Source organism: Salmo salar, chromosome 06 (assembly GCF_965601325.2).
Source record: "Salmo salar chromosome 06, fSalSal1, whole genome shotgun sequence".
Taxonomy (NCBI): domain Eukaryota; kingdom Metazoa; phylum Chordata; class Actinopteri; order Salmoniformes; family Salmonidae; genus Salmo; species Salmo salar.
The window spans coordinates 90,952,642-90,977,160 of record NC_138296.1 but is presented as its reverse complement, the minus strand read 5'-3'; the positions used below and the strand labels follow the sequence as shown (position 1 = coordinate 90,977,160).

At 44.1% G+C, this 24,519-nt stretch overlaps 2 protein-coding genes across 9 annotated transcripts in view; both read right to left on the bottom strand.

Annotated features, from left to right (window-relative positions):
• The window catches only part of ino80 (INO80 complex ATPase subunit), a 112,053-nt gene extending 92,241 nt beyond the window's left edge, over nt 1-19,812 (bottom strand). For 2 of the 7 annotated variants that reach the window (XM_082977058.1, XM_082977063.1), the window contains exons 1-16: nt 19,634-19,812; nt 18,029-18,100; nt 17,618-17,817; nt 14,955-15,106; nt 14,705-14,772; nt 14,369-14,509; nt 13,489-13,609; nt 13,068-13,273; nt 10,971-11,024; nt 10,274-10,477; nt 8,483-8,684; nt 8,226-8,293; nt 7,875-8,087; nt 7,603-7,683; nt 6,423-6,518; nt 2,366-2,568 (exon numbers count right to left, since the gene is read on the bottom strand). In XM_082977058.1, coding sequence (XP_082833184.1) covers nt 2,366-2,568; nt 6,423-6,518; nt 7,603-7,683; nt 7,875-8,087; nt 8,226-8,293; nt 8,483-8,684; nt 10,274-10,477; nt 10,971-11,024; nt 13,068-13,273; nt 13,489-13,609; nt 14,369-14,509; nt 14,705-14,772; nt 14,955-15,106; nt 17,618-17,775 — 1,967 coding nt within the window. In that variant the 5' untranslated portion in view covers nt 17,776-17,817; nt 18,029-18,100; nt 19,634-19,812. Of the gene's footprint in view, nt 1-2,365; nt 2,569-6,422; nt 6,519-7,602; nt 7,684-7,874; nt 8,088-8,225; nt 8,294-8,482; nt 8,685-10,273; nt 10,478-10,970; nt 11,025-13,067; nt 13,274-13,488; nt 13,610-14,368; nt 14,510-14,704; nt 14,773-14,954; nt 15,107-17,617; nt 17,860-18,028; nt 18,101-19,357; nt 19,599-19,633 lie in introns of those variants that run through there. The other 5 variants (XM_082977062.1, XM_082977064.1, XM_082977060.1 and 2 more) reach the window with 4 other exon arrangements.
• A 970-nt stretch (nt 19,813-20,782) lies between these two features.
• The window catches only part of vps18 (VPS18 core subunit of CORVET and HOPS complexes), a 29,624-nt gene continuing 25,887 nt past the window's right edge, over nt 20,783-24,519 (bottom strand). The window contains exons 14-16 of one of the 2 annotated variants that reach the window (XM_045721124.2): nt 22,748-22,957; nt 22,194-22,433; nt 20,783-21,883 (exon numbers count right to left, since the gene is read on the bottom strand). In XM_045721124.2, the coding sequence (XP_045577080.1) occupies nt 21,767-21,883; nt 22,194-22,433; nt 22,748-22,957 (567 nt within the window). In that variant the 3' untranslated portion in view covers nt 20,783-21,766. The remainder of the gene's footprint in view (nt 21,884-22,193; nt 22,434-22,747; nt 22,958-24,519) is intronic. The other variant, XM_045721123.2, reaches the window with a different exon arrangement.

Sequence of the window (24,519 nt, the reverse complement as noted above, 5' to 3'; positions counted from 1 at the left end):
AGTCTACACCTGTTGTTTACCTTTCCACTGTTAGTCCACACCTGTTGTTTACCTTTCCACTGTTAGTCTACACCTGTTGTTTACCTTTCCACTGTTAGTCTACACCTGTTGTTTACCTTTCCACTGTTAGTCTACACCTGTTGTTTACCAAGCTTTTCACTGTTAGTCCACACCTGTTGTTTACCTTTTCACTGTTAGTCCACACCTGTTGTTTACCTTTCCACTGTTAGTCTACACCTGTTGTTTACCTTTCCACTGTTAGTCCACACCTGTTGTTTACCTTTTCACTGTTAGTCCACACCTGTTGTTTACCTTTCCACTGTTAGTCCACACCTGTTGTTTACCTTTCCACTGTTAGTCTACACCTGTTGTTTACCTTTCCACTGTTAGTCTACACCTGTTGTTTACCTTTCCACTGTTAGTCCACACCTGTTGTTTACCTTTTCACTGTTAGTCTACACCTGTTGTTTACCTTTCCACTGTTAGTCCACACCTGTTGTTTACCTTTCCACTGTTAGTCCACACCTGTTGTTTACCTTTCCACTGTTAGTCCACACCTGTTGTTTACCTTTCCACTGTTAGTCCACACCTGTTGTTTACCTTTCCACTGTTAGTCTACACCTGTTGTTTACCTTTCCACTGTTAGTCTACACCTGTTGTTTACCAAGCTTTTCACTGTTAGTCTACACCTGTTGTTTACCTTTCCACTGTTAGTCCACACCTGTTGTTTACCTTTCCACTGTTAGTCTACACCTGTTGTTTACCTTTCCACTGTTAGTCTACACCTGTTGTTTACCAAGCTTTTCACTGTTAGTCTACACCTGTTGTTTACCTTTCCACTGTTAGTCTACACCTGTTGTTTACCTTTCCACTGTTAGTCTACACCTGTTGTTTACCAAGCTTTCCACTGTTAGTCTACACCTGTTGTTTACCTTTTCACTGTTAGTCCACACCTGTTGTTTACCTTTCCACTGTTAGTCTACACCTGTTGTTTACCTTTCCACTGTTAGTCTACACCTGTTGTTTACCTTTCCACTGTTAGTCTACACCTGTTGTTTACCTTTCCACTGTTAGTCCACACCTGTTGTTTACCTTTTCACTGTTAGTCTACACCTGTTGTTTACCTTTTCACTGTTAGTCTACACCTGTTGTTTACCAAGCTTTCCACTGTTAGTCTACACCTGTTGTTTACCTTTTCACTGTTAGTCCACACCTGTTGTTTACCTTTCCACTGTTAGTCTACACCTGTTGTTTACCTTTCCACTGTTAGTCTACACCTGTTGTTTACCTTTCCACTGTTAGTCTACACCTGTTGTTTACCTTTCCACTGTTAGTCCACACCTGTTGTTTACCTTTTCACTGTTAGTCCACACCTGTTGTTTACCTTTTCACTGTTAGTCCACACCTGTTGTTTACCTTTCCACTGTTAGTCCACACCTGTTGTTTACCTTTCCACTGTTAGTCCACACCTGTTGTTTACCTTTTCACTGTTAGTCCACACCTGTTGTTTACCTTTCCACTGTTAGTCCACACCTGTTGTTTACCTTTCCACTGTTAGTCTACACCTGTTGTTTACCTTTCCACTGTTAGTCCACACCTGTTGTTTACCAAGCATGTGACAAAACAGATGTTGATCTATTAGTGTCTAGGAGTCTAGGGGGTAGGAGTTAGTGTCTAGGAGTCCAGGGGATAGGAGTTAGTGTCTAGGCGTCCAGGGGTTAGTGTCTAGGAGTCCAGGGGGTAGGGGTTAGTGTCTAGGAGTCCAGGGGGTAGGGGTTAGTGTCTAGGAGTCCAGGGGGTAGGGGTTAGTGTCTAGGAGTACAGGGGATAGGATCTATAGGTTATGGTTTACATGGTACTGCTCTTTAGGGACTAGGCCTCATCCAGAAACATGTACTGCCACTTGACCCTCTAGGGGTAGTGTCTAGGGGTTAGGGTCTAGGGGTTAGTGTCTAGGGTCCTCAAACTCAACTCTGGAACTCGAAGCCAGTTCCACTGCTTCTTTTCATTGTTCCCTTCAAATCAGGGACTGCAGGGTTCCATCTTTATATTTAGATTTTCATTGTTGGACATAAAACTGTATAAACACCAGGAAATAATCTCCCAAGTGATTTTGGAAATCTGTTCCCAATTATTCACTATAGAAAGACGTGATCATACAGAAATGTAATAATGAGATTTTTATATCAAATATAATCTGTTTTGGCGTCGTGTGTTTAATTTGCAGTAAAAAAAAAGTATATATTTATAATTATTTTCTACCCCCCCCCCCCCCCCCCCCCCCGCCGACCGACCATCCACTCAGTAAAAAAATTGTCCCATGACTGACTAGTTGAAGAGCCCTGGTCAAGGGGTCAGGGTTTACCTGGTACTGCTCTTCAGGGCCTGGGCTTCATCTAGAACCATGTACTGCCACTTCACCCTCTGGAAGTACTTGACATCCTGAACTACCAGCTGGTAACTGGTGATCACCACGTGGAACGGAGCATTCTGGGTGTACAGGGTTTTCTGGCTCCAGAACTTCCTGATCACTTTGCGGTCGTGAGGGTTCCCCCAGTACGGCAGAACCTGAGGGACAAACGGCACAAAGGGTTAATAAATGAATATAATATGTGAATCTGCTCTGTTTATTCTCTCAAGGAGGTCCAGGTATCATGGAGGCAGATCTAGAAAGGAGTTTAGACACTTAGTCTGTGTTGAACTTTTGTTTCTAATTGAATATAGTTATTTTATCACAACAGAAGGTTAAAATTGTAACCTTCTGACTTTTTCCAGTAGAAAGGAACACTTTACAAAGTGACTTTCTTAAAAAAAAATTTTTTTTTTTTAAAAGTCTTATTGTTTTAGTGAGAAAACATTTCAACTCTGACTCCATGGATTGTTGATGAGACGTTATGTTAAACTATGTGACGGGACCATAATGAATCCCTCAACACAAATACTGGCCGAGGCTCCATTGTGTGTGTGTCGTCCATTGTTGCCGGGTCAGTTTCTCCGCCTGTCTCGTTCTCAGGAAGTGATACTTATCTGATGTTTGTTAACACCTCATCACCACGGTGAAACACTTGATTTACTGTCTTCTGAAAAACATCCAACAATGATGGTTTTGCAGTAAAAGTCGGTGTATATGGAGGAGGGTGTGTGTGTGTGTGTGTGTGTGCGTTGTAAGATACCACGCCTCTGATTCATAGTTACCATAAGTCATATAATACTATGCTGCCCCCTAAAGGACAATCGGAATAAGGCACCTAAACAACCACAGGTTCTCACACCTTCAGATTATACAGGATGTTTGTATTATCCCCTCACACAATATAACACATACAGGTCATATATACAGTCAATTAACACAGAGGCAGAACCAATAGGCTGAAAAGTTTAACCAAAGGAGAGAGATGGACTGAACAGCTGATAGAGAGATGGACAGAACAGCTGATAGAGAGAGATAGATGGACTGAACAGCTGATAGAGAGATAGACAGAACAGCTGATAGAGAGATGGACTGAACAGCTGATAGAGAGATGGACTGAACAGCTGATAGAGAGATGGACTGAACAGCTGATAGAGAGATGGACTGAACAGCTGATAGAGAGATGGACTGAACAGCTGATAGAGAGATGGACTGAACAGCTGATAGAGAGATGGACTGAACAGCTGATAGAGAGATGGACTGAACAGCTGATAGAGAGATGGACTGAACAGCTGATAGAGAGATGGACTGAACAGCTGATAGAGAGATGGACTGAACAGCTGATAGAGAGATGGACTGAACAGCTGATAGAGAGATGGACTGAACAGCTGATAGAGAGATGGACTGAACAGCTGATAGAGAGATGGACTGAACAGCTGATAGAGAGATAGACAGAACAGCTGATAGAGAGATAGACAGAACAGCTGATAGAGAGATAGACAGAACAGCTGATAGAGAGATAGACAGAACAGCTGATAGAGAGATAGACAGAACAGCTGATAGAGAGAGAGATGGACAGAACAGCTGATGGACAGAACAGCTGATAGAGAGATGGACAGAACAGCTGATGGACAGAACAGCTGATGGACAGAACAGCTGATGGACAGAACAGCTGGTGGACAGAACAGCTGATAGAGAGAGATGGACAGAACAGCTGATGGACAGAACAGCTGATAGAGAGAGATGGACAGGACAGCTGATGGACAGAACAGCTGATAGAGAGAGATGGACAGAACAGCTGATGGAAAGAACAGCTGATAGAGAGAGATGGACAGCTGATAGACAAAACAGCTGATGGACAGAACAGCTGATAGAGAGAGGTGGACAGAACAGCTGATGGACAGAACAGCTGATGGACAGAACAGCTGATGGACAGAACAGCTGATGGACAGAACAGCTGATGGACAGAACAGCTGATGGACAGAACAGCTGATGGACAGAACAGCTGATGGACAGAACAGCTGATAGAGAGAGATGGACAGAACAGCTGATGGACAGAACAGCTGATAGAGAGAGATGGACAGAACAGCTGATGGACAGAACAGCTGATAGAGAGAGATGGACAGAACAGCTGATGGACAGAACAGCTGATGGACAGAACAGCTGATGGACAGAACAGCTGATGGACGATGGACAGAACAGCTGATGGACAGAACAGCTGATAGACAGAGATGGACAGAACAGCTGATGGCTGACGGACAGAACAGCTGATGGACAGAACAGCTGATGGCTGATGGACAGAACAGCTGATGGCTGATGGACAGAACAGCTGATGGACAGAACAGCTGATGGACGATGGACAGAACAGCTGATAGACAGCTGATGGACAGAACAGCTGATGGCTGATGGACAGAACAGCTGATGGACAGAACAGCTGATGGCTGATGGACAGAACAGCTGATGGACAGAACAGCTGATGGCTGATGGACAGAACAGCTGATGGACAGAACATCTGATGGACGATGGACAGAACAGCTGATGGACAGAACAGCTGATGGACAGAACAGCTGATGGACGATGGACAGAACAGCTGATGGACGATGGACAGAACAGCTGATGGCTGATGGACGAACAGCTGATGGCTGATGGACGAACAGCTGATGGCTGATGGACGAACAGCTGATGGCTGATGGACAGAACAGCTGATGGCTGATGGACAGAACAGCTGATGGCTGATGGACAGAACAGCTGATGGCTGATGGACAGAACAGCTGATGGACAGAACAGCTGATGGACGATGGACAGAACAGCTGATGGACAGAACAGCTGATGGACAGAACAGCTGATGGACAGAACAGCTGATAGAGAGAGATGGACAGAACAGCTGATGGACAAAACAGCTGATGGACAAAACAGCTGATGGACAAAACAGCTGATGGACAGAACAGCTGATGGACGATGGACAGAACAGCTGATGGACAGAACAGCTGATAGACAGAGATGGACAGAACAGCTGATGGCAGATGGACAGAACAGCTGATGGACTGAACAGCTGTTGGCTGATGGACAGAACAGCTGATGGCTGATGGACAGAACAGCTGATGGACAGAACAGCTGATGGACAGAACAGCTGATGGACAGAACAGCTGATGGACGATGGACAGAACAGCTGATGGACGATGGACAGAACAGCTGATGGACGATGGACAGAACAGCTGATGGACGATGGACAGAACAGCTGATGGACAGAACAGCTGATGGCAGATGGACAGAACAGCTGATGGCAGATGGACAGAACAGCTGATGGACTGAACAGCTGTTGGCTGATGGACAGAACAGCTGTTGGCTGATGGACAGAACAGCTGATGGACAGAACAGCTGATGGACAGAACAGCTGATGGACGATGGACAGAACAGCTGATGGACGATGGACAGAACAGCTGATGGACGATGGACAGAACAGCTGATGGACAGAACAGCTGATGGACAGAACAGCTGATGGACGATGGACAGAACAGCTGATGGACGATGGACAGAACAGCAGATGGACGATGGACAGAACAGCTGATGGACGATGGACAGAACAGCTGATGGACGATGGACAGAACAGCTGATGGAGAGAACAGCTGATGGACAGAACAGCTGCTGGACAGATGGACAGAAAAGCTAACGAGAGAAAAGCTAACGACAGAACAGCTGATAGACAGAGAGACGGACAGAACAGCTGATGGAGAGAGACGGACAGAACAGCTGATGGAGAGAGACGGACAGAACAGCTGATGGACAGAACAGCTGATGGACAGAACAGCTGACGGACAGAACAGCTGATAGACAGAGATGGACAGAACAGCTGATGGAGAGAGATGGACAGAACAGCTGATGGACAGAACAGCTGATAGAGAGAGATGGACAGAACAGCTGAGACAGAACAGCTGATGGACAGAACAGCTGATGGACAGAACAGCTGATGGACAGATGGTGTCAGAGCAACAGTAGGATCCTGATGTCTCACCTTGAATTTGGGGACAAAGCGTGTAAACTCCTGGTGCCAGTTATTCAGTGTGGAGGCAGGAGAGATGATGAGGAACGGGCCCCAGATGTTGTCACGCTGCAGAGGACAGGACAGAGACACTCACTCAGTCAGTCACCCTGACATGCATGTGGGTGTGGACGTGTTTAACTATTCTTGTGGGGACCAGAAGTCCCCAAAACAACAGTAAACAAACAAACATTTGACCAACTGGGGACATTTTGTTAGTCCCCACGAGGTCAAATGCAATTTCTAGGGGTTTAGGGTTAAGGTTAGAATTAGTGTTACATTAAGGTTTAGGAGCTAGGGTTAGGTTTGGGGTTAGGGTTAGGTTTGGGGTTAGGGGCTAGGGTTAGGTTTAGGGGCTAGGGTTAGGGGCTAGGGTTAGGTTTAGGGGCTAGGGTTAGGAGCTAGGGTTAGATTTAGGAGCTAGGGTTAGGTTTAGGAGCTAGGGTTAGGTTTAGGAGCTAGGGTTAGGAGCTAGGGTTAGGTTTAGGGGTTAGGGTTAGGTTTAGGAGCTAGGGTTAGGTTTGGGGTTAGGTTTAGGGGCTAGGGTTAGGTTTAGGGGCTAGGGTTAGGAGCTAGGGTTAGGTTTGGGGTTAGGTTTAGGGGCTAGGGTTAGGTTTAGGGGCTAGGGTTAGGTTTAGGGGCTAGGGTTAGGTTTAGGAGCTAGGGTTAGGCTCAGCTAGGGTTAGGTTTGGGGTTAGGTTTAGGAGCTAGGGTTAGGTTTTGGGTTAAGATTAGGGTGATTGTAAGAGTATGGGTTAGGGAATGGGACTGAATTGTGTGTCCCCAAAAGTTTAGCTGTACAAGACAGTGTGTGCGTGTGCGAGAAAAACAGGAAACACTAAGCTGTGAAACATGTCTTCCTGTGGGATATGGTGTTCTAGAGAGTGGGCTCAAATTCCCAAAACATTATTCTATTTCCCCTCCCTGTCATTTAAAACACCTTGGGGCCCATGGATACAGCTGGACTGTTCCCATTCACATGATTCATCAACAATCGGCCCCCGTAATAAAAAATTACAATACTACAACACATTTTTGACTTACAATGAAACTTTGCGGCTTCTGCATGCCAAGCACAAAGGAAATCAAGTACAAAGGTTTGGAAGAGACCAGGTAAACGAAAGCAAGTATTTGACTCAGGTGTGCTGCTTACCTCAGCCAGGTGACCCAGCAGAGCGATGCTCTGAACAGTCTTCCCCAGACCCATCTCATCTGCTAGGATACCATTGATACCCTACGGAGAGGGAGACAGGACGTCACTGCTGAGAAAAGTGAGAGTACTGGGATACATGACAGGTGTGTGTGTGTGTGTGTGTGTGTGTGTGTGTGTGCGTGTGTGTGTGTGTGTGTGTGTGTGTGGTGGGAAGAGAGAGCAACACAGACCAACAAAGAATGAAAAGTTGATATTTTGAAGCTTGTGTTCACCTGTTCATAGAGGTTAGCCAGCCAGTTCATGCCTTTCAGCTGGTAACCCTTCAATTTCCCGTTGAAGATGGTTGGCTGGGGGATGTCCTCTCCGGCCTGGATGGAAGGGTTAGACAGGCTGTAGCTCTCCCCGAACCCTGACCCTGACCCCCCACTGGCCTGGTGCAGGGAGGCACAGCGACTGTCCTTAGCCTCCTCGTCAAAGAGACGCGTCTTCAAGGGAGAGAAAAAAAAAGTGGACCGTCTTACTTTGAGAACGCTGGGAATAGAGTCATTGTTCCATGTTGAGTGGACATGTCTATCTGGGTGGACTCATGTTGACGTGGTGCCAGAGGTATTACTGGTACTTACTCTGGCCTGGTGTATGCCGTAGGCTTCTTTAGCGTTCCTTAAGGCCTGAGACTTGTAGTATTCACTATCTGAGACGCACAACAATTCAACACTGTTACAACTGCACTAAAAAATGGTCATGTTCCTCTCTTCATAATCAAGCACAAAATAAAAAAAAAAGGAAATGCTTGAGATCCAATCAATCAGGATTGTATTTGGCTATTGAGATTTAAAATGAAGTAACTGGAATATGTTTAGAATGATAAAAAAGTAACAACCATTACCGTAGTCCTCCTGTCCAACGTTGACCATCAACCCTCCCCCGACGGTCATCTGCCTGTGAGAGTTGGTGTCGTCCAGCTTGTTGAGAATGTCCTCCTCTCCCCCATCCTCCTCCCCAGGACCCTTACCCCCCATGAAGTGGGCGTACAGCTCTGTCTGGGTGATCAGGAAGTTCAGCTTACGCTGCTGACGCTTCGCCTGGGAGGGAGACAGAGAGACAGACACAGACACAGAGAGACAGAGACACAGAGAGAGATAGGTAGCGTTAATCCTTGACATGTGGTGAGTTTAAGCATTTGTTTTGATCCGTTTTTAATCTGAAATCATTTTAGGGAGATCCCTAGACGTTTGTTTACGTGGTGGAGGGGTGACCAACCCGACTGGAGAGCTTCTGGATGCGCAGGCTTTTACTCCAACTTTACTGTAACACACCGGATTCAGCTAACCAAGTGACAAGTAGAATCAGGTGTGTTACATCAGAGCATTATACGGCAGGAAGGTAACTCGTCATGTTTCTGATGGTAGAGCACTGTGTGTTACATCAGAGCATTATACGGCAGGAAGGTAACTCGCCATGTTTCTGATGGTAGAGCAGTGTGTGTTACATCAGAGCATTATACGGCAGGAAGGTAACTCGCCATGTTTCTGACGTGGTAGAGCAGTGTGTGTTACATCAGAGCATTATACGGCAGGAAGGTAACTCGCCATGTTTCTGATGGTAGAGCAGTGTGTGTTACATCAGAGCATTATACGGCAGGAAGGTAACTCGCCATGTTTCTGATGGTAGAGCAGTGTGTGTTACATCAGAGCATTATACGGCAGGAAGGTAACTCGTCATGTTTCTGATGGTAGAGCAGTGTGTGTTACATCAGAGCATTATACGGCAGGAAGGTAACTCGTCATGTTTCTGATGGTAGAGCAGTGTGTGTTACATCAGAGCATTATACGGCAGGAAGGTAACTCGTCATGTTTCTGATGGTAGAGCAGTGTGTGTTACATCAGAGCATTATACGGCAGGAAGGTAACTCGCCATGTTTCTGATGGTAGAGCAGTGTGTGTTACATCAGAGCATTATACGGCAGGACGGTAACTCGCCATGTTTCTGATGGTAGAGCAGTGTGTGTAACATCAGAGCATTATACGGCAGGAAGGTAACTCGCCATGTTTCTGATGGTAGAGCAGTGTGTGTTACATCAGAGCATTATACGGCAGGAAGGTAACTCGCCATGTTTCTGATGGTAGAGCAGTGTGTGTTACATCAGAGCATTATACGGCAGGAAGGTAACTCGCCATGTTTCTGATGGTAGAGCAATGTGTGTTACATCAGAGCATTATACGGCAGGAAGGTAACTCGTCATGTTTCTGATGGTAGAGCAGTGTGTGTTACATCAGAGCATTATACGGCAGGAAGGTAACTCGTCATGTTTCTGATGGTAGAGCAGTGTGTGTTACATCAGAGCATTATACGGCAGGAAGGTAACTCGCCATGTTTCTGATGGTAGAGCAGTGTGTGTTACATCAGAGCATTATACGGCAGGACGGTAACTCGCCATGTTTCTGATGGTAGAGCAGTGTGTGTTACATCAGAGCATTATACGGCAGGAAGGTAACTCGCCATGTTTCTGATGGTAGAGCAGTGTGTGTTACATCAGAGCATTATACGGCAGGACGGTAACTCGCCATGTTTCTGATGGTAGAGCAGTGTGTGTAACATCAGAGCATTATACGGCAGGAAGGTAACTCGCCATGTTTCTGACGTGGTAGAGCAGTGTGTTTTCCAGTCTCACCTCTCTCATCTCCTCGTCCAGTTTGCGTTGCTCCAGAGCCTCTTTCTCGGCTCTCTTCCTGTGTTCCTTCTCCACCTTCTCATATTTCTTCCAGTAGAGCGTCATCTCCTTGGTCAGTCTCCTGGCCCGGGGAAGGGTTTCCTTACAGTTCTTCTGGGCTTGGATGGCTGCCCTACGCACCTCACGCATACACTGGTGGGCCAGCTGGAGACGAGGAAGAGATAACAGATTAATGAGATGGTACTGGGTTAAGATCAGACAGACACTGGTGGGCCAGCTGGAGACGAGGAAGAGATAACAGATTAATGAGATGGTACTGGGTTAAGATCAGACAGACACTGGTGGGGCAGCTAGAGATGAAGGGGAGATAACAGATTAATGAGATGGTACTGGGTTAAGATCGGACAGACACTGGTGGGGCAGCTAGAGATGAAGAGGAGATAACAGATTAATGAGATGGTACTGGGTTAAGATCAGACAGACACTGGTGGGCCAGCTAGAGATGAGGACCCACAAACACACAAAGAAAACAGAACACATACAGACATTTAGTTTGAAGTAAAATATACAGAAAAACTACACACAGGATTTGTCTCAGGTAAATAACAGAGACACTTACACAGGGATACTCTTTAAAACATCTATACATACAGACACTAGCTTTTAATAGGTCAGGAAAGCCTTAAAAACATTTTACCTTTTTGGCATTGGTAAGGACAAAGTTCTTGGCTGATGCTTTTTGCTTGAATGCCTAAAGAAAGATAATGCAATTATGAATACATCACTTCATACCCATTCACGTGAATACATCCCTTCATACCCATTCACATACTCTAAATATCAACTTTAGCCCCTCTCAGATATCCTTTAATCAGATATCAGGGCCAGCATCCACAAAGCAGCTCAGAGTGCAAGTGCTGATCGAGGAGTCATTTATTTAACTTGGCAAGTCAATTAAGAAGAAATTCTTATTTACAATGACGGCCTACCCCGGACAAACCCGGATGATGCTGGGCCAACTGGGCCAATTGTGCACCGCCCTATGGGACTCGCAATCACCACCGGTTGTGATTCAGCCTGGAATCGAACCAGGGTCTGTAGTGACGCCTCAAGCACTGAGATGCAGGATCTAGGATCTGTCCATATAACCCTATTGATTCTGATCTAGGATCTGTCCATATAACCCTATTGATTCTGATCTAGGATCTGTCCATATAACCCTATTGATTCTGATCTAGGATCTGTCCATATAACCCTATTGATTCTGATCTGTCCATATAATCCTATTGATTCTGATCTGTCCATATAATCCTATTGATTCTGATCTGTCCATATAATCCTATTGATTCTGATCTGTCCATATAATCCTATTGATTCTGATCTGTCCATATAACCCTATTGATTCTGATCTGTCCATATAACCCTATTGATTCTGATCTGTCCATATAATCCTATTGATTCTGATCTGTCCATATAATCCTATTGATTCTGATCTGTCCATATAATCCTATTGATTCTGATCTGTCCATATAATCCTATTGATTCTGATCTGTCCATATAATCCTATTGATTCTGATCTGTCCATATAATCCTATTGATTCTGATCTGTCCATATAATCCTATTGATTCTGATCTGTCCATATAATCCTATTGATTCTGATCTGTCCATATAATCCTATTGATTCTGATCTGTCCATATAATCCTATTGATTCTGATCTGTCCATATACCGTAATTTCCGGACTATAAGCCGCTACTTTTTTCCCAGGCTTTGAACCTCACGGCTTAAACAATGAGGCGGATAATATATCGATTTTTCCCGCTTTCAAATAATATATATTTTTTTTAAATTAAAAAACATTCTGTGACGTGCTCAGTTTTTTGGCGGCATGAAGCTTTCATTAGACCAATGAAATTGCCGAACGGGTTAAGGTCAAACAACATTTTTGTTTACTGTTTAGATTAAATCGAGCGCTCTCAAACTTCCCATCATTCTGATTACGGTAGTCATTTTGTCACCCTCATCATGACAAAGACACGGAGAAACGCATATGATGCAGCTTTCAAGTTGAAGGCGATTGATCTGGCTGTTGGAAAAGGAAATAGAGCTGCTGCACGGGAGCTTGGTCAGGAGCAATGACTTTCTTGGTAGGCTACTGTTTACTGCTAATTTTTTATTACAAGCCGTGTTTCGTTAAAGCCTATTTATTTTTGCTACAAGCCGTGTTTCGTTAAATCCTATTTATTTTTGTTACAAGCCGCGTTTCGTTAAAGCCTATTTATTTTTGTTACAAGCCGTGTTTCGTTAAAGCACCTGCGGCTTATTTATGTTCAAAATAATATATATTTTTTAATTCAGTGGGTGCGGCTTATATTCAGGTGTGCTCAATAGTCCGGAAATTACGGTAATCCTATTGATTCCGATCTGTCCATATAATCCTATTGATTCCGATCTGTCCATATAATCCTATTGATTCCGATCTGTCCATATAATCCTATTGATTCTGATCTGTCCATATAATCCTATTGATTCTGATCTGTCCATATAATCCTATTGATTCTGATCTGTCCATATAACCCTATTGATTCTGATCTAGGATCTGTCCATATAATCTCATTCACTATGATGTAAAAGGCTAAACTGATCCCAGATCAGCACTCCTACTCAGACGCTTTATGGATATGGGCCCTGAGGACAGTTCACAACAACTCACAGATTTACAAAGACCTACATCCACTCCTACAGTTATCATTCTGACTCCTGTAGACCTTTCAGACTACACTACCCAGCGTACCTTGGGGAACTCCTTCTTGGCGATGGTGAGCCAGACTTTGCGTCGTCGTGCGTTCAGCTGCTCTACGGTCAGGTGTTTCTTCTTCAACATGGGAAGAGGGGCGTCATGGGAAAACTTGGCGAAGATCTTGGTGACATGCGGCCGCCCCTCGCCTGAGAACTCCCCCTCCCCTCTCTTCTTTTTCCTCTTGCCCTTCTTTAGCTTGCCTGAGAGGAGAAGGGAATATGGACAGGGACATCCATTACTGGAAACCAATGTGACATTTTTCAGGACGCAAGTAAACCTGTTCACTAGTAGCAGTATTAAAAATCTATACGATTCCCTGTAGAAAGAAATTGGTTTGGGGGCACAATCATCCATAAAAAGACAAACAAAGCAAAGAAAGACAATTATAACTAAGTAAATAAACTGTGTTTCTTACCCTTGAATTTCTTCTCCTCCTTGATCTTCTTCTTCTTGGGGCCCAGCAGGTGGCGCTGTTGTTCATAGAAAGGGTCCTGGGAGGAGAGCAGTCCCGTACTATAGTACTGATATTGCTGCAGCTGAGAGGAGAGGAGGGAGTGGTTACAAACTGGAATTTAGAGGAGCAGATGTATAGAGATGTCAAGTTTGTATCTGTGCCTTTATGGTGACTGTGACAACATGGGCAGCGCCATTTAGGCTATTGCCATTTTAAAATGTAGTCAATTTTCATCCTTCTTTTGATGTTTGAAAATAAAGTCTAAAGCTAATATTGGTGATTTACCACCCCCTGCAGGGCTGGAGTCCTGAAACACATTGTGTGTCATTCATTTGTGGCCACTAGATGGCGGTGATAAAGACTAATGCCAATTTACAAACTAAGCAAACAAACTTGAAGAAGACGCACTTTTCAGGGGCAGAATGACAGATCTTTACCTTTTCAGCTCGGGGATTCGATCTAGCAACCTTTCAGTTACTGGCCCAACGCTCTAAAGACTAGGCTACCTGCTGCCCCAAAAATGTCACATTTGTTTCCAATAGTGGATGTACTCCTCCATATACCCTTTTCCTCTCAGGCAAGCTCTCATTTGCTGATCCCTCCCAACCTATAAGGAATCCCCAACCAGTTGACTACTTTAAAATAGTGGAAGCCCTCAATGGTAATGTCCATGCAAAAACAAATCTCTATAAATCGCTATAGAGTCATCATTGTTCAGTCAACGACATCACAACGAGCACAATAGTAGTGGTGGCCGTGCGGCTATACATCAAGTAATAACATAGTTGTGTATACACACGCATGCATGCCTGTGTGTATGCCTAGACGTGTGTGTGTGTACCTCTCTGTCGTTGTGGAACTTGTTCTGATGCTCCCTGGTGAACTGGTGCAGTCTGAGCATGTCCTGTAGCTCTTCTCTGGACAGACTGAAGTCAGAGTCCTCTGTGTCTGACTCACTGGTGTCATCACTCAACAGGATACTCTATGGGGGAGAGCGAAGAACAATTCAGATACATCCACCCACTATCTCTCTAAATAGACTGGTTTCCTGGACACAGATTAAGTCTAGTTCTGGACTAAAAAGCATGATCATTTGTTTTGGTTCAGGACTAGGCTTTGTGTTTGGGAAACCAGCCCTGAATGTTAACACACTCAATCATGAATCAATGAAAAATACCTTGAGCCATTTTCTGCTCTTCTTCAGTTTGGAGAAGTTGTATAGACCGGCTTTGTCTTCCTTGTGTTCTGTGGCGAATAAAAAGAGCGTGAAAGAAAATCAAATGGCTTTGAATAAAGATCTGGGTGAGATTTTGGATATGGATCCAGGATATTGCACTTGGTATGGAGCCAATGTCGCTACACCACTTATAAAGCTGCATGCAACTATTTGAACGTTCCAGGTGAACTCTCCCTAAGCTCCCCTTCACCTTGTGATGGAGTTCCGTTGAGGGTGGTGCCCTCAGTAACAAGCCCCTCCTCATCCAGGTCACATGACTCCTCTTTTATCGCCAAGGCTGCGTGCTGATTGGCCGGCCCCAGAGAAGGCCCCTCCCCTAATCCGCCATCGTCGCTGTCATCACTGTGATATGACAAACACATGAGCCCAGAGTCATCCCAGTCATGTCATAATCACAGACATCTAGTCCAGCCTTTATTTTATTGATAAGGTGCAAGCAGTGGCTGTGGGCTCCTGGCTCTCATTCACACAACTGCTCACTCCGTTTGCTACAAATATAACTTGTAACTCGTCACACTGATCTGAAAGGGATAGTGCAAGACTTTGGCAATTAAAATGGTGCACTATGAAAAAATAATAATAATAAATAAATAAATAAAAATTGATATTTCCTGGTTGCTAAAATTCTATTAGTTCGCCTAATTTCAGTTTGTGTGACAAAACATGCAAGTACAGTGTAGAGCAGGGGCCTGGGGCCCACCGTTGGTGCACATTTATAATTTGCCCTAGCACTATACAGCTGATTCAAATAATCAAAGCTTGATGAGGTGGTTATTTGAATCAGCTGTGTAGTGCTGGGGCAAAAAACTAAAGGTTCACCAAGGGGAGACCCCCAGGACCGAGTTTGGGAAACCCTGCCCTACAACACCTGTCAAACTCATTCCACAATGGGCAGACTGTCTGCGGGTTTTCGCTCCTCCCTTGTACTTGATTGATGAATTAAGGTCCCTGATTAGTAAGGAACTCCCCTCACCTGGTTGTCTAGGTCTCAGTAAGGAACTCCCCTCACCTGGTTGTCTAGGTCTCAGTAAGGAACTCCCCTCACCTGGTTGTCTAGGTCTCAGTAAGGAACTCCCCTCACCTGGTTGTCTAGGTCTCAGTAAGGAACTCCCCTCACCTGGTTGTCTAGGTCTCAGTAAGGAACTCCCCTCACCTGGTTGTCTAGGTCTCAGTAAGGAACTCCCCTCACCTGGTTGTCTAGGTCTCAGTAAGGAACTCCCCTCACCTGGTTGTCTAGGTCTCAGTAAGGAACTCCCCTCACCTGGTTGTCTAGGTCTCAGTAAGGAACTCCCCTCACCTGGTTGTCTAGGTCTCAGTAAGGAACTCCCCTCACCTGGTTGTCTAGGTCTCAGTAAGGAACTCCCCTCACCTGGTTGTCTAGGTCTCAGTAAGGAACTCCCCTCACCTGGTTGTCTAGGTCTCAGTAAGGAACTCCCCTCACCTGGTTGTCTAGGTCTCAGTAAGGAACTCCCCTCACCTGGTTGTCTAGGTCTCAGTAAGGAACTCCCCTCACCTGGTTGTCTAGGTCTCAGTAAGGAACTCCCCTCACCTGGTTGTCTAGGTCTCAGTAAGGAACTCCCCTCACCTGGTTGTCTAGGTCTCAGTAAGGAACTCCCCTCACCTGGTTGTCTAGGTCTCAGTAAGGAACTCTCCTCACCTGGTTGTCTAGGTCTTAATTGAAAGGAAAAACCAGCAGACACCAGTCTCTCCATGGAATGAGTGATACCCCTGCCCTACTAGGTCCGGCACCTGCTGGTTCTGTTCTACCTAATAATTAATTGCACCCACCTGGTTCCCAGATCTAAATCAGTCCCTGATTAGAGGGGAACAAAGACAAAAAGAAAGAAGTGGAACTGGCTTCGAATGTGAGTGGTGTAGAGAATCATTGCATTTTCATCTGTTTAAAGCTGTTGTACAAAAAGCGAAAGTAAAAGACCCAAAAACTAAACATAACGGGAACTATAGAACTAGTGCACATAGAACAGCTCTACCGCTTCTTGCTTTCAATGAGAAAGAAATGTGAGCTATAGATCTGTCAATGTGAATTTGGTTGAGTCACCCAAAAAAGTGACATATTGCAGCTTTAAGAGTCAGATGAACTCATGGATACAATGTATGTCTCTGTGTTCAGTTTGAAGGAAGTTGCTAACTATAATTAGTGCAATTGCTAACAGCTAGCTAGCTGTTCCCATAGACTACCAGTCATTGTGCTAACGCTAGTTAGTAAGGAACTCACCCTATGCCCTCCCAGGCCCACTCATTTGAAATCCATAAATTAGGGCCTCATTTATTTATTTCAATTGATTGAGTTCCTTCTATGAACTGTAACTCAATAAAATCTTTGAAATTGCTGCATGTTGTGTTGCATTTATATTTGTGCTCAGTATACCTTCAAACTGCACGCAGAGACATACAAATGGTATCCATGAGTATCAAAGCGTGTCTCGGTCGAAATATGTGTTTATATGCGTTTTTGGCAACGATTTAGCAGCGGCTGGGCTCCGCTGCTAAATGAACATAGGAGAAACACTGGTATATTACCTGAATAAGTATCTGTTCTGATATATTGCATTATAAATTGAGTACCACACTATGAGTCATAATACCCATGAAACCTAGCGCCCAAACAGGGAAATGGTTCCATTCATTTTTCCCAGGGGGAGCCAAATATAATGATAAAAGTCAACTTTTTCGAGAGATTCACATGGTTTTCAAAACATCACACCAGGGTAAGCCAGCACGAAACACAGCCCTTATTTTAAATGTTTCTAAAATACCCTATGTGAAAAAGAAATGGTGGAAAAACTATTGTAACCATTTGCCAGTTTGACCGCTCGGTTAACTGTACTTTACCTGGATAGGTCTCTGTTGAAGACTGAGGCGGTCTGGCGGAGGAAGCTGTCAAGGCGTAGGGATCTCTCCAGGTGCTGAAGGTGAAGAGGCTTGGCCAGGCCTGATGACGACCATGCTGCCCCATCGTCGGCCTCTGTCTGCCCAGCCCCAGACGCCATGGAGGACTGAGACCTGTAGGCCCTACTAGGTAGGGATACTCACTGGGAGAGAGAGAGATGTAGGGGGTTTAGATGGAGAGAGATCTGGAGGGTAGAGCAATGTGGGGGGTAGAGCAGAAGTTGTAATATTAGAGCTAAAGATTCTTTCCTGTGTTTTTCAGTCAGGACCATGTCGTCTCCCGACAGCTAGTCTCTGCATGCAACATAACACTGACATTATATGTTTGTGCAGAAATTAACAAAACAATGGAACCTTTCTAATATGGGATATGGATATCCTCATTATCTCCAATCACAACTGTCAGTTCAGAAGATGTGAAAAGGCCTGAAACAGAGAGAAAGAGCCACAAGTCACACAAATGACACACTGCACCACACCAATCAAAGCTGTCAAAATTGACTAATTAGTGTATGGACCTTCAAGCACTTTCATGTACCAGATTGAAAGAACTTATGTTGAACTGATAAAATTTGTTGAACAGTTGATAGAGGAAATTGAGTATAAATATGCTTAAGTTATAGGCCTACAGGTCTCAGTCCTCCATGTTTTGTTTTTAATGTTTCAAGATCTTAAGTCTGAGCTTGGGGGTGCTAGAGGCGTCACTACAGACACCCTGGTTCGAATCCAGGCTGTATCACAACCGGCCGTGATTGGGAGTCCCATAAGGTGGTGCACAATTGGCCCAGCGTCGTCCGGGTTTGGCATTCATTGTAAATGGGGTAATAAGAACTGACTTATCTAGTTAAATAAAGGTTAAATAAAAATAGTTTTGTTTGAAATGTCCACAAATCCTCACAGGAGTAAGAGGTTCATGCCACATAACACCTCTATCTGGATGTAAATACTTTGATTCCCACTACCCTGTAAGAAGAATTGGACATTTAGGGAACTTATATAAACAGAAACATCATTTTATTCAGGTGGATCCTTTGTATGTCTATTGCAGGTGTGGGAAAATGTGGGTTATTATAGCTTTACTTAATGGTTCAATCATAGAGATGATTGAGTGATGAGATCAGGTGTCTGCAAAGTGAATCAAGCCACTGCACTACAATCTAGCTAACCTGAGTTACAATGTAGCTAGCCTGCCAGTAAACACTCAGAGCAAAGCACAACTGATGAATGTTCAGCTAAATTAGCTAGCTAGCTGTCTAACTGAACGGGGAATTAGCTGGCTAGTTAACGCTAAGTGAACGTTTAGCCTGAAAGTGCGATGCTACCATTATTTAGCTTACTAGCCTTAGCCTGTTAGCTCTTAGCATTAGCTCGCGCCAAGTATTAGCTGTGTGGGCCAGCTAACCTTGTATGACATGTTAGCTAGCAGGCTACCGTTAGCTAGCTACCTACACAACACACGATAGACATGTATATCAAGGGTCAAGGTATGCAGCTACGTTAGCAAGGTAATATGTTGTGGTTAGAACGGGCATTGGCCAGCTGAATTCCTATTTAAAGAGCAGGCTAGCGTTTGACATTTTTGACTGTCTGGGTAGCCGGCCTTTGTTACATTTGAATGGCTAACTGTCAATCTTGTTGCGTTTCTGGTCATTTGAATTAATTAGGTATGAAGTTCCCACTCACTCTTGAGTTATTCAAATGGGTTCTGCCCCTTTAAGGCTACCACCTTCTCTGGACATATGAGTATTTTAGTAATACAATTCATTTGAGGGATAAGCAACTTTGGCTTGTTACAGCGAGGCCTACGAATCTTTCCAGCACCTATCCGTCCCCTTGAATAGACACGAGGGTCGTCTCAGAAGCCTCTGTTCTCGGATCCCCGCGATCTAATTCTTTCTCCCTCCCGGCCATCTTACCCCATTGCTCCCTCACCATATTACCTCCAAAACACTTTCTCACCTTGGCCCCGTGTCCCCCTTTTGCGCTCTCTCGTAGCTGCTGCCGACTCTCAGTTCTCTGACTCCAAGATGGCGGGTCTAGGCAACGAGTGAGTCTATGAGCTTTGGGTCGACAGCAGCAGAGAGGCGGCCACTTTCTGTAACTGAGGGAGCAGGGACACGGCGCCATGGCGAGGATAGAGCAGGGAACAGGCATACTAATCGAATGCAGAGAGAGTGACGATTTCGTATCTGCTCTTCAAAGGAATTGCTGCGGAAATATAGCAACACAAACATTGTAACAAGTATTTTGGATTCAGTTCTGGCGAGAGTTAATCATAAGTAGTAGTTCATATGATTTATGCGATATTATCGTTTGCGATCCGAACTCCATTGGTGGAGTCTGCTAATCCCGAAGATTACCGAGCTACATGTTACGTCACTCACAGGGGGAAAGTCGTTACGAGTATCGCGAGCCTGTTACATTTTCCGGAAAATTGTGTAGATTTTATAACTGATTTGATATGAGCTATAAATGGCAAACAATACATAAGTGTTACAATGGAACTGTTTAGAAGTTAGAGCATCATCAATATGTACCCGATCCTGGTCCTCCTTATTAAGAAGCCTTGTGTGCATATGATGCTTTACTTTATCCAAAACAACCTTCACATTCACTTTTCAATCTCATAGTTTACTATGCATTGATGACAATGTAAACATTAAATTACTTGGCAGGTCCTCCTCAGTTTATGTATATGAATGAGAGGAAGGCATCTCACTCAATCCCCTAACCCACAATAAAATCATTCAGGTGTCTTAACACCCATTACTTTGTATTTTCATATTCACCAGCCCAGCTTTCAGATTAAGACTCATTTTATTTAACCTTTAACTAGGCAAGTCAGTAAAAAACTAATTCTTATTTAGAATGACGTTCTGCTCCGGCCAAACCCCGACGACGGTGCGCCAATTGTGCACCGCCTTATGGGACTCCCAATCACGGCCGGATGTGATAAAGCCTGGATTCGAACCAGGTACTATAATGACGCTTCTTGCACTGAGATGCAGTGCCTTAGACCGCAATGCCAATCAGGAGCCCATCAGAGGAATTCATAACATTCAGATTTCATAATAAAATTCAAATCACTTGAAATAACAATTCCAAAGACAGAATTAAAGACTCGTTTAATTTTCATAGGTGCGTTTTGCAAACCAAAGTGGGTTACATTGACCTGATCTCAGATGATGTCACAACAGAATAAACAGTCAGCCAATGTAACAGGTGTGAATTAAGTTCTCATGATGTCATAAAGGACAGTAATAACAAAAACTGTAGTTCTTTACATACCTTTTATAGTACTATTCATGTCAATAGCCAGTGGAACTAACTAATACCAGTGAAGATTTATAAATATGCATTCAATTTCAGAGAACATTTCACAAGTTAATTTGTAAATTTAGACAGATGAGTGTAAAAGATAGTGAACTGATCTTGTAATGTGTGTGATCCCGACATTGCGAAGCTTAGAAAAACTGCACTGAGAGAGAGAGTCTGTAGAATATATCGTGTTACAGAGACGCATAGGGGATAAGGGCTTATATAGGAGCGCCTGCATTCTTCCCCACTCCTGTGAGTATCCATCACCAGGCACAGTGCAGCTGTGGCTGTACATCCCATTATCAAAGAGAATAACAGCTGATTTCCTGGCCTGTAGTGTACACTGGTCGGTTCCATTTCAGACAAGTCTATTTCACCTCTCATCGGTTCAGACAGTTAAAGCCCATTTCACTAATTTCAGACCTTTTTCAGTCAAATTTTCCCACCTCATATCAGGCAGTCCATTTCAGACCTAGTTGATTTCAGCTCCAAGCTGCCAACCATTTCACTCAGAGCCAACTGGACTTCTCCTCCTCCAACTTCCGTGGATCAATAAACGGCTTGTCGATCGACTTGATCATCAGCTCGCCGCAGTACACACATTCAAACGCGATGATGTCATCGATGTCTGACTTGATCTGCTCACGGCTGACTCCGGCACTTTCTTTGCCCAGGCTGGCAGTGTCGCCCCCCTCCTCCTTCTCCTTGGGGGAGGGGCGGTGGCGAGACTTGGTCTGAGTGGCTGCAGCCAGCTTCTTCTGCAGCTCACCTAGTTTAGCCTGCTTGTAGGTGGACAGGTGAGGGCTCACCTGAGGAAAGATCCACCGTTACAGTATGTGAGGTCCATATATGGTGGTGAATAATAAAATGGGTATTTAACCATTGAATCTCCTGAAGGGAAAAAATCATAGTTGTGATTATGAGACATACCTGGTTCTTAAGATATTTTTTGGGGGATACCCCCTCCAACCAATTTTCCTTCTATATGTAGTGTACATAATTTATAAATATATGTACTAATGACCCAATGTCTCAGTTTGCATTGTTACATTGTTAGCCATCTCTTTATGAAATAGGGTCAACGGTCAAGGTAAAATGGTGTGCTACTGACCTACTGGTATGACTTACTGGTATATACATCTTTAGGCAACTGTTCTTGAAATAGGGTCATGGGTCAAATAAAACAGATTTGCATACTGACCTCCAGGAAGAGGCAGTCGTAGTGGAACATGTGTCCACAGAGGAACAGATAGAAGGGTCTGTTGAGGAGGGGGAAGTCGCAGGCAGCACATTTCTCCTGGCTCTCCACCACCCCATACTTGTTCCTCATCTCCTGGATGTCCTCTCTGATCCGCTTGGCGCTCTCCGTCGCCTCCTCCATCTCCTGCTTCAGCTCATCTATGTGCTGGTTGTACTCCTCTAAAGAGCTGCAGATAGCCTCCTGGGGAAGAAGGGATATAGTTGTGTCAACTTAAAATTATCCTACATGGGGAAATTCATTTGGTTCCAACTCATCATATACACATATGCTCATGATATGTTTGATTTGCCTGGTACAATGAAACCAATGGAAGTCACAAAAAAGTGCAAGGTCCAAGGTAAATGAAATGCACCTCAAAACACTGAACTTAAGTATATAACCTAGGTAGTATCCTAGACCCAGGTCTGATTACTACTCTGTTGTGTGTAGAAGTGTCTTTGGGCTTAAGAAAAAAGCTCTATATAAATCCAATGCATTTTCTTTAACACTACAACCTTGAAGTGGTCTATGGTGACAAAATCTGGGAAGAAGGGCAGTATGTCTTCTATCTTGAGCAGGTTACAGCTGGACAGACAGTTCATGGCCTTCTTCACATCCTTCTCCTCTTGCACCACATGACGGGCGATCTTCAGCCACAACTTCTTCCTCAACTCCTCATCATCCTCAGGCAGGTCAGCACATGACTTGGCCAGGTCCACATCCACCTGGAATAATAATAATTAATTATTATTTACTGTGTCCCTTTCGGGAAATGTATCTTGAATCTCAACAGCACAGCTGGGAGAGGGAGAGCACAGGAGAAGAGTTACACCAGCTGGTTTAGGAAAGTGTTTTTTTTCCTTCCCCAGTGCTGTGCGTAGCCAAAATAACAACATGCACACTTGATAGATGCACACTTGATAGATGCACACTTGATAGATGCCCTTTCAGATCCTGATTTAACATACAGTGCCGTGAAAAAGTATTTTCCCCCTTTCTGATTTTCTCTATTTTTGCACATTTTTAATACTGAATGTGATCAGATTTTCAACCAAAACCTAATATTCGATACATGGACCCTGAGTTTACAAATAACCCCCCAAAAATTGGATGACATGAGTGCCCTTATGCCTGGCAAAAAACCTAACACTGCATTCCACAGTAAGAACCTCATACCAACAATCAAGCATGGTGGTGGTAGTGGGATGGTTTGGGGATGCTTTACTGCCTCAGGACCTGGACCACTTACCTTAATAGAAGGAACCATGAATTCTGCTCTGTATCAGAGAGTTCTACAGGAGAATGTCAGACCATCCATCTGAGTTGAAGCTGAAGAGCAGCAAGACAATGATCCAAAACACACAATCAAGTCTACATGAAAATGGCTAAAAAGCAACACATTTGAAGTTTTGGAATGGCCTAGTGAAAGTCCAGACCTAATACCAATTGAGATGTTGTGGCAAGACTTGAAACAAGCAGTTCATGCTTGACAACCCACAAAACGTTGTAAAGTTCAAGCAGTTCTGCATGGATGAGTGGACCAAACCAAAATTCCTCCACAGTGACGTGAGACTGATCAACAACTACAGGAAGTGTTTGGTTCCGAGTCATTGCAGCTAAAGGTAGCACAACCAGTTATTGAGTGTAAGGGTGCAATTACTTTTTCACACAGGGGCATTGGGTGTTACATAACTTCTTATTTATGAAATAAATTAAATAAGTATTTAATTGTTGTGTTTATTTGTTCTAATATTAGGTTTTGGTTGAATATCTGATAACTCGGCCACAAAAAATATGCAAAAGCAGAGAAAATTAGAAAAGGGGGCAAATACTTTTTCACAGCAGTGGACACTGAGTGTACAAAACATTAGGAACACCTGCTCTTTCCATGACAGACTGACCAGGTGAATCCAGGTGAGAGTTATGATCCCTTATTGATGTCACTTATTTAAATCCGCTTCAATCAGTGTAGACGAAGGGGAGGAGACAGGTTACAGAAGGATTTTTAAGCCTTGAGACAATTGAGACATGGATTGTGTATGTGTGCCATTCAGAGGGTGAATGGGCAAGACAAAAGATTTAAGTGCCTTTGAACAAGGTATGGTAGTAGGTGCACCGGTTTGTATAAGGACTGCAACGCAGTTATTTCAATTATTATTATTTTTTTTTAAACGCTCAACAGTTTCCCGTGTGTATCAAGAATGGTCCACCACCCAAAGGACATCCAGCCAACTTGAAACAACTGCGTGGAAGCCTTGGAGTCAACATGGACCAACATCCCTGTGGA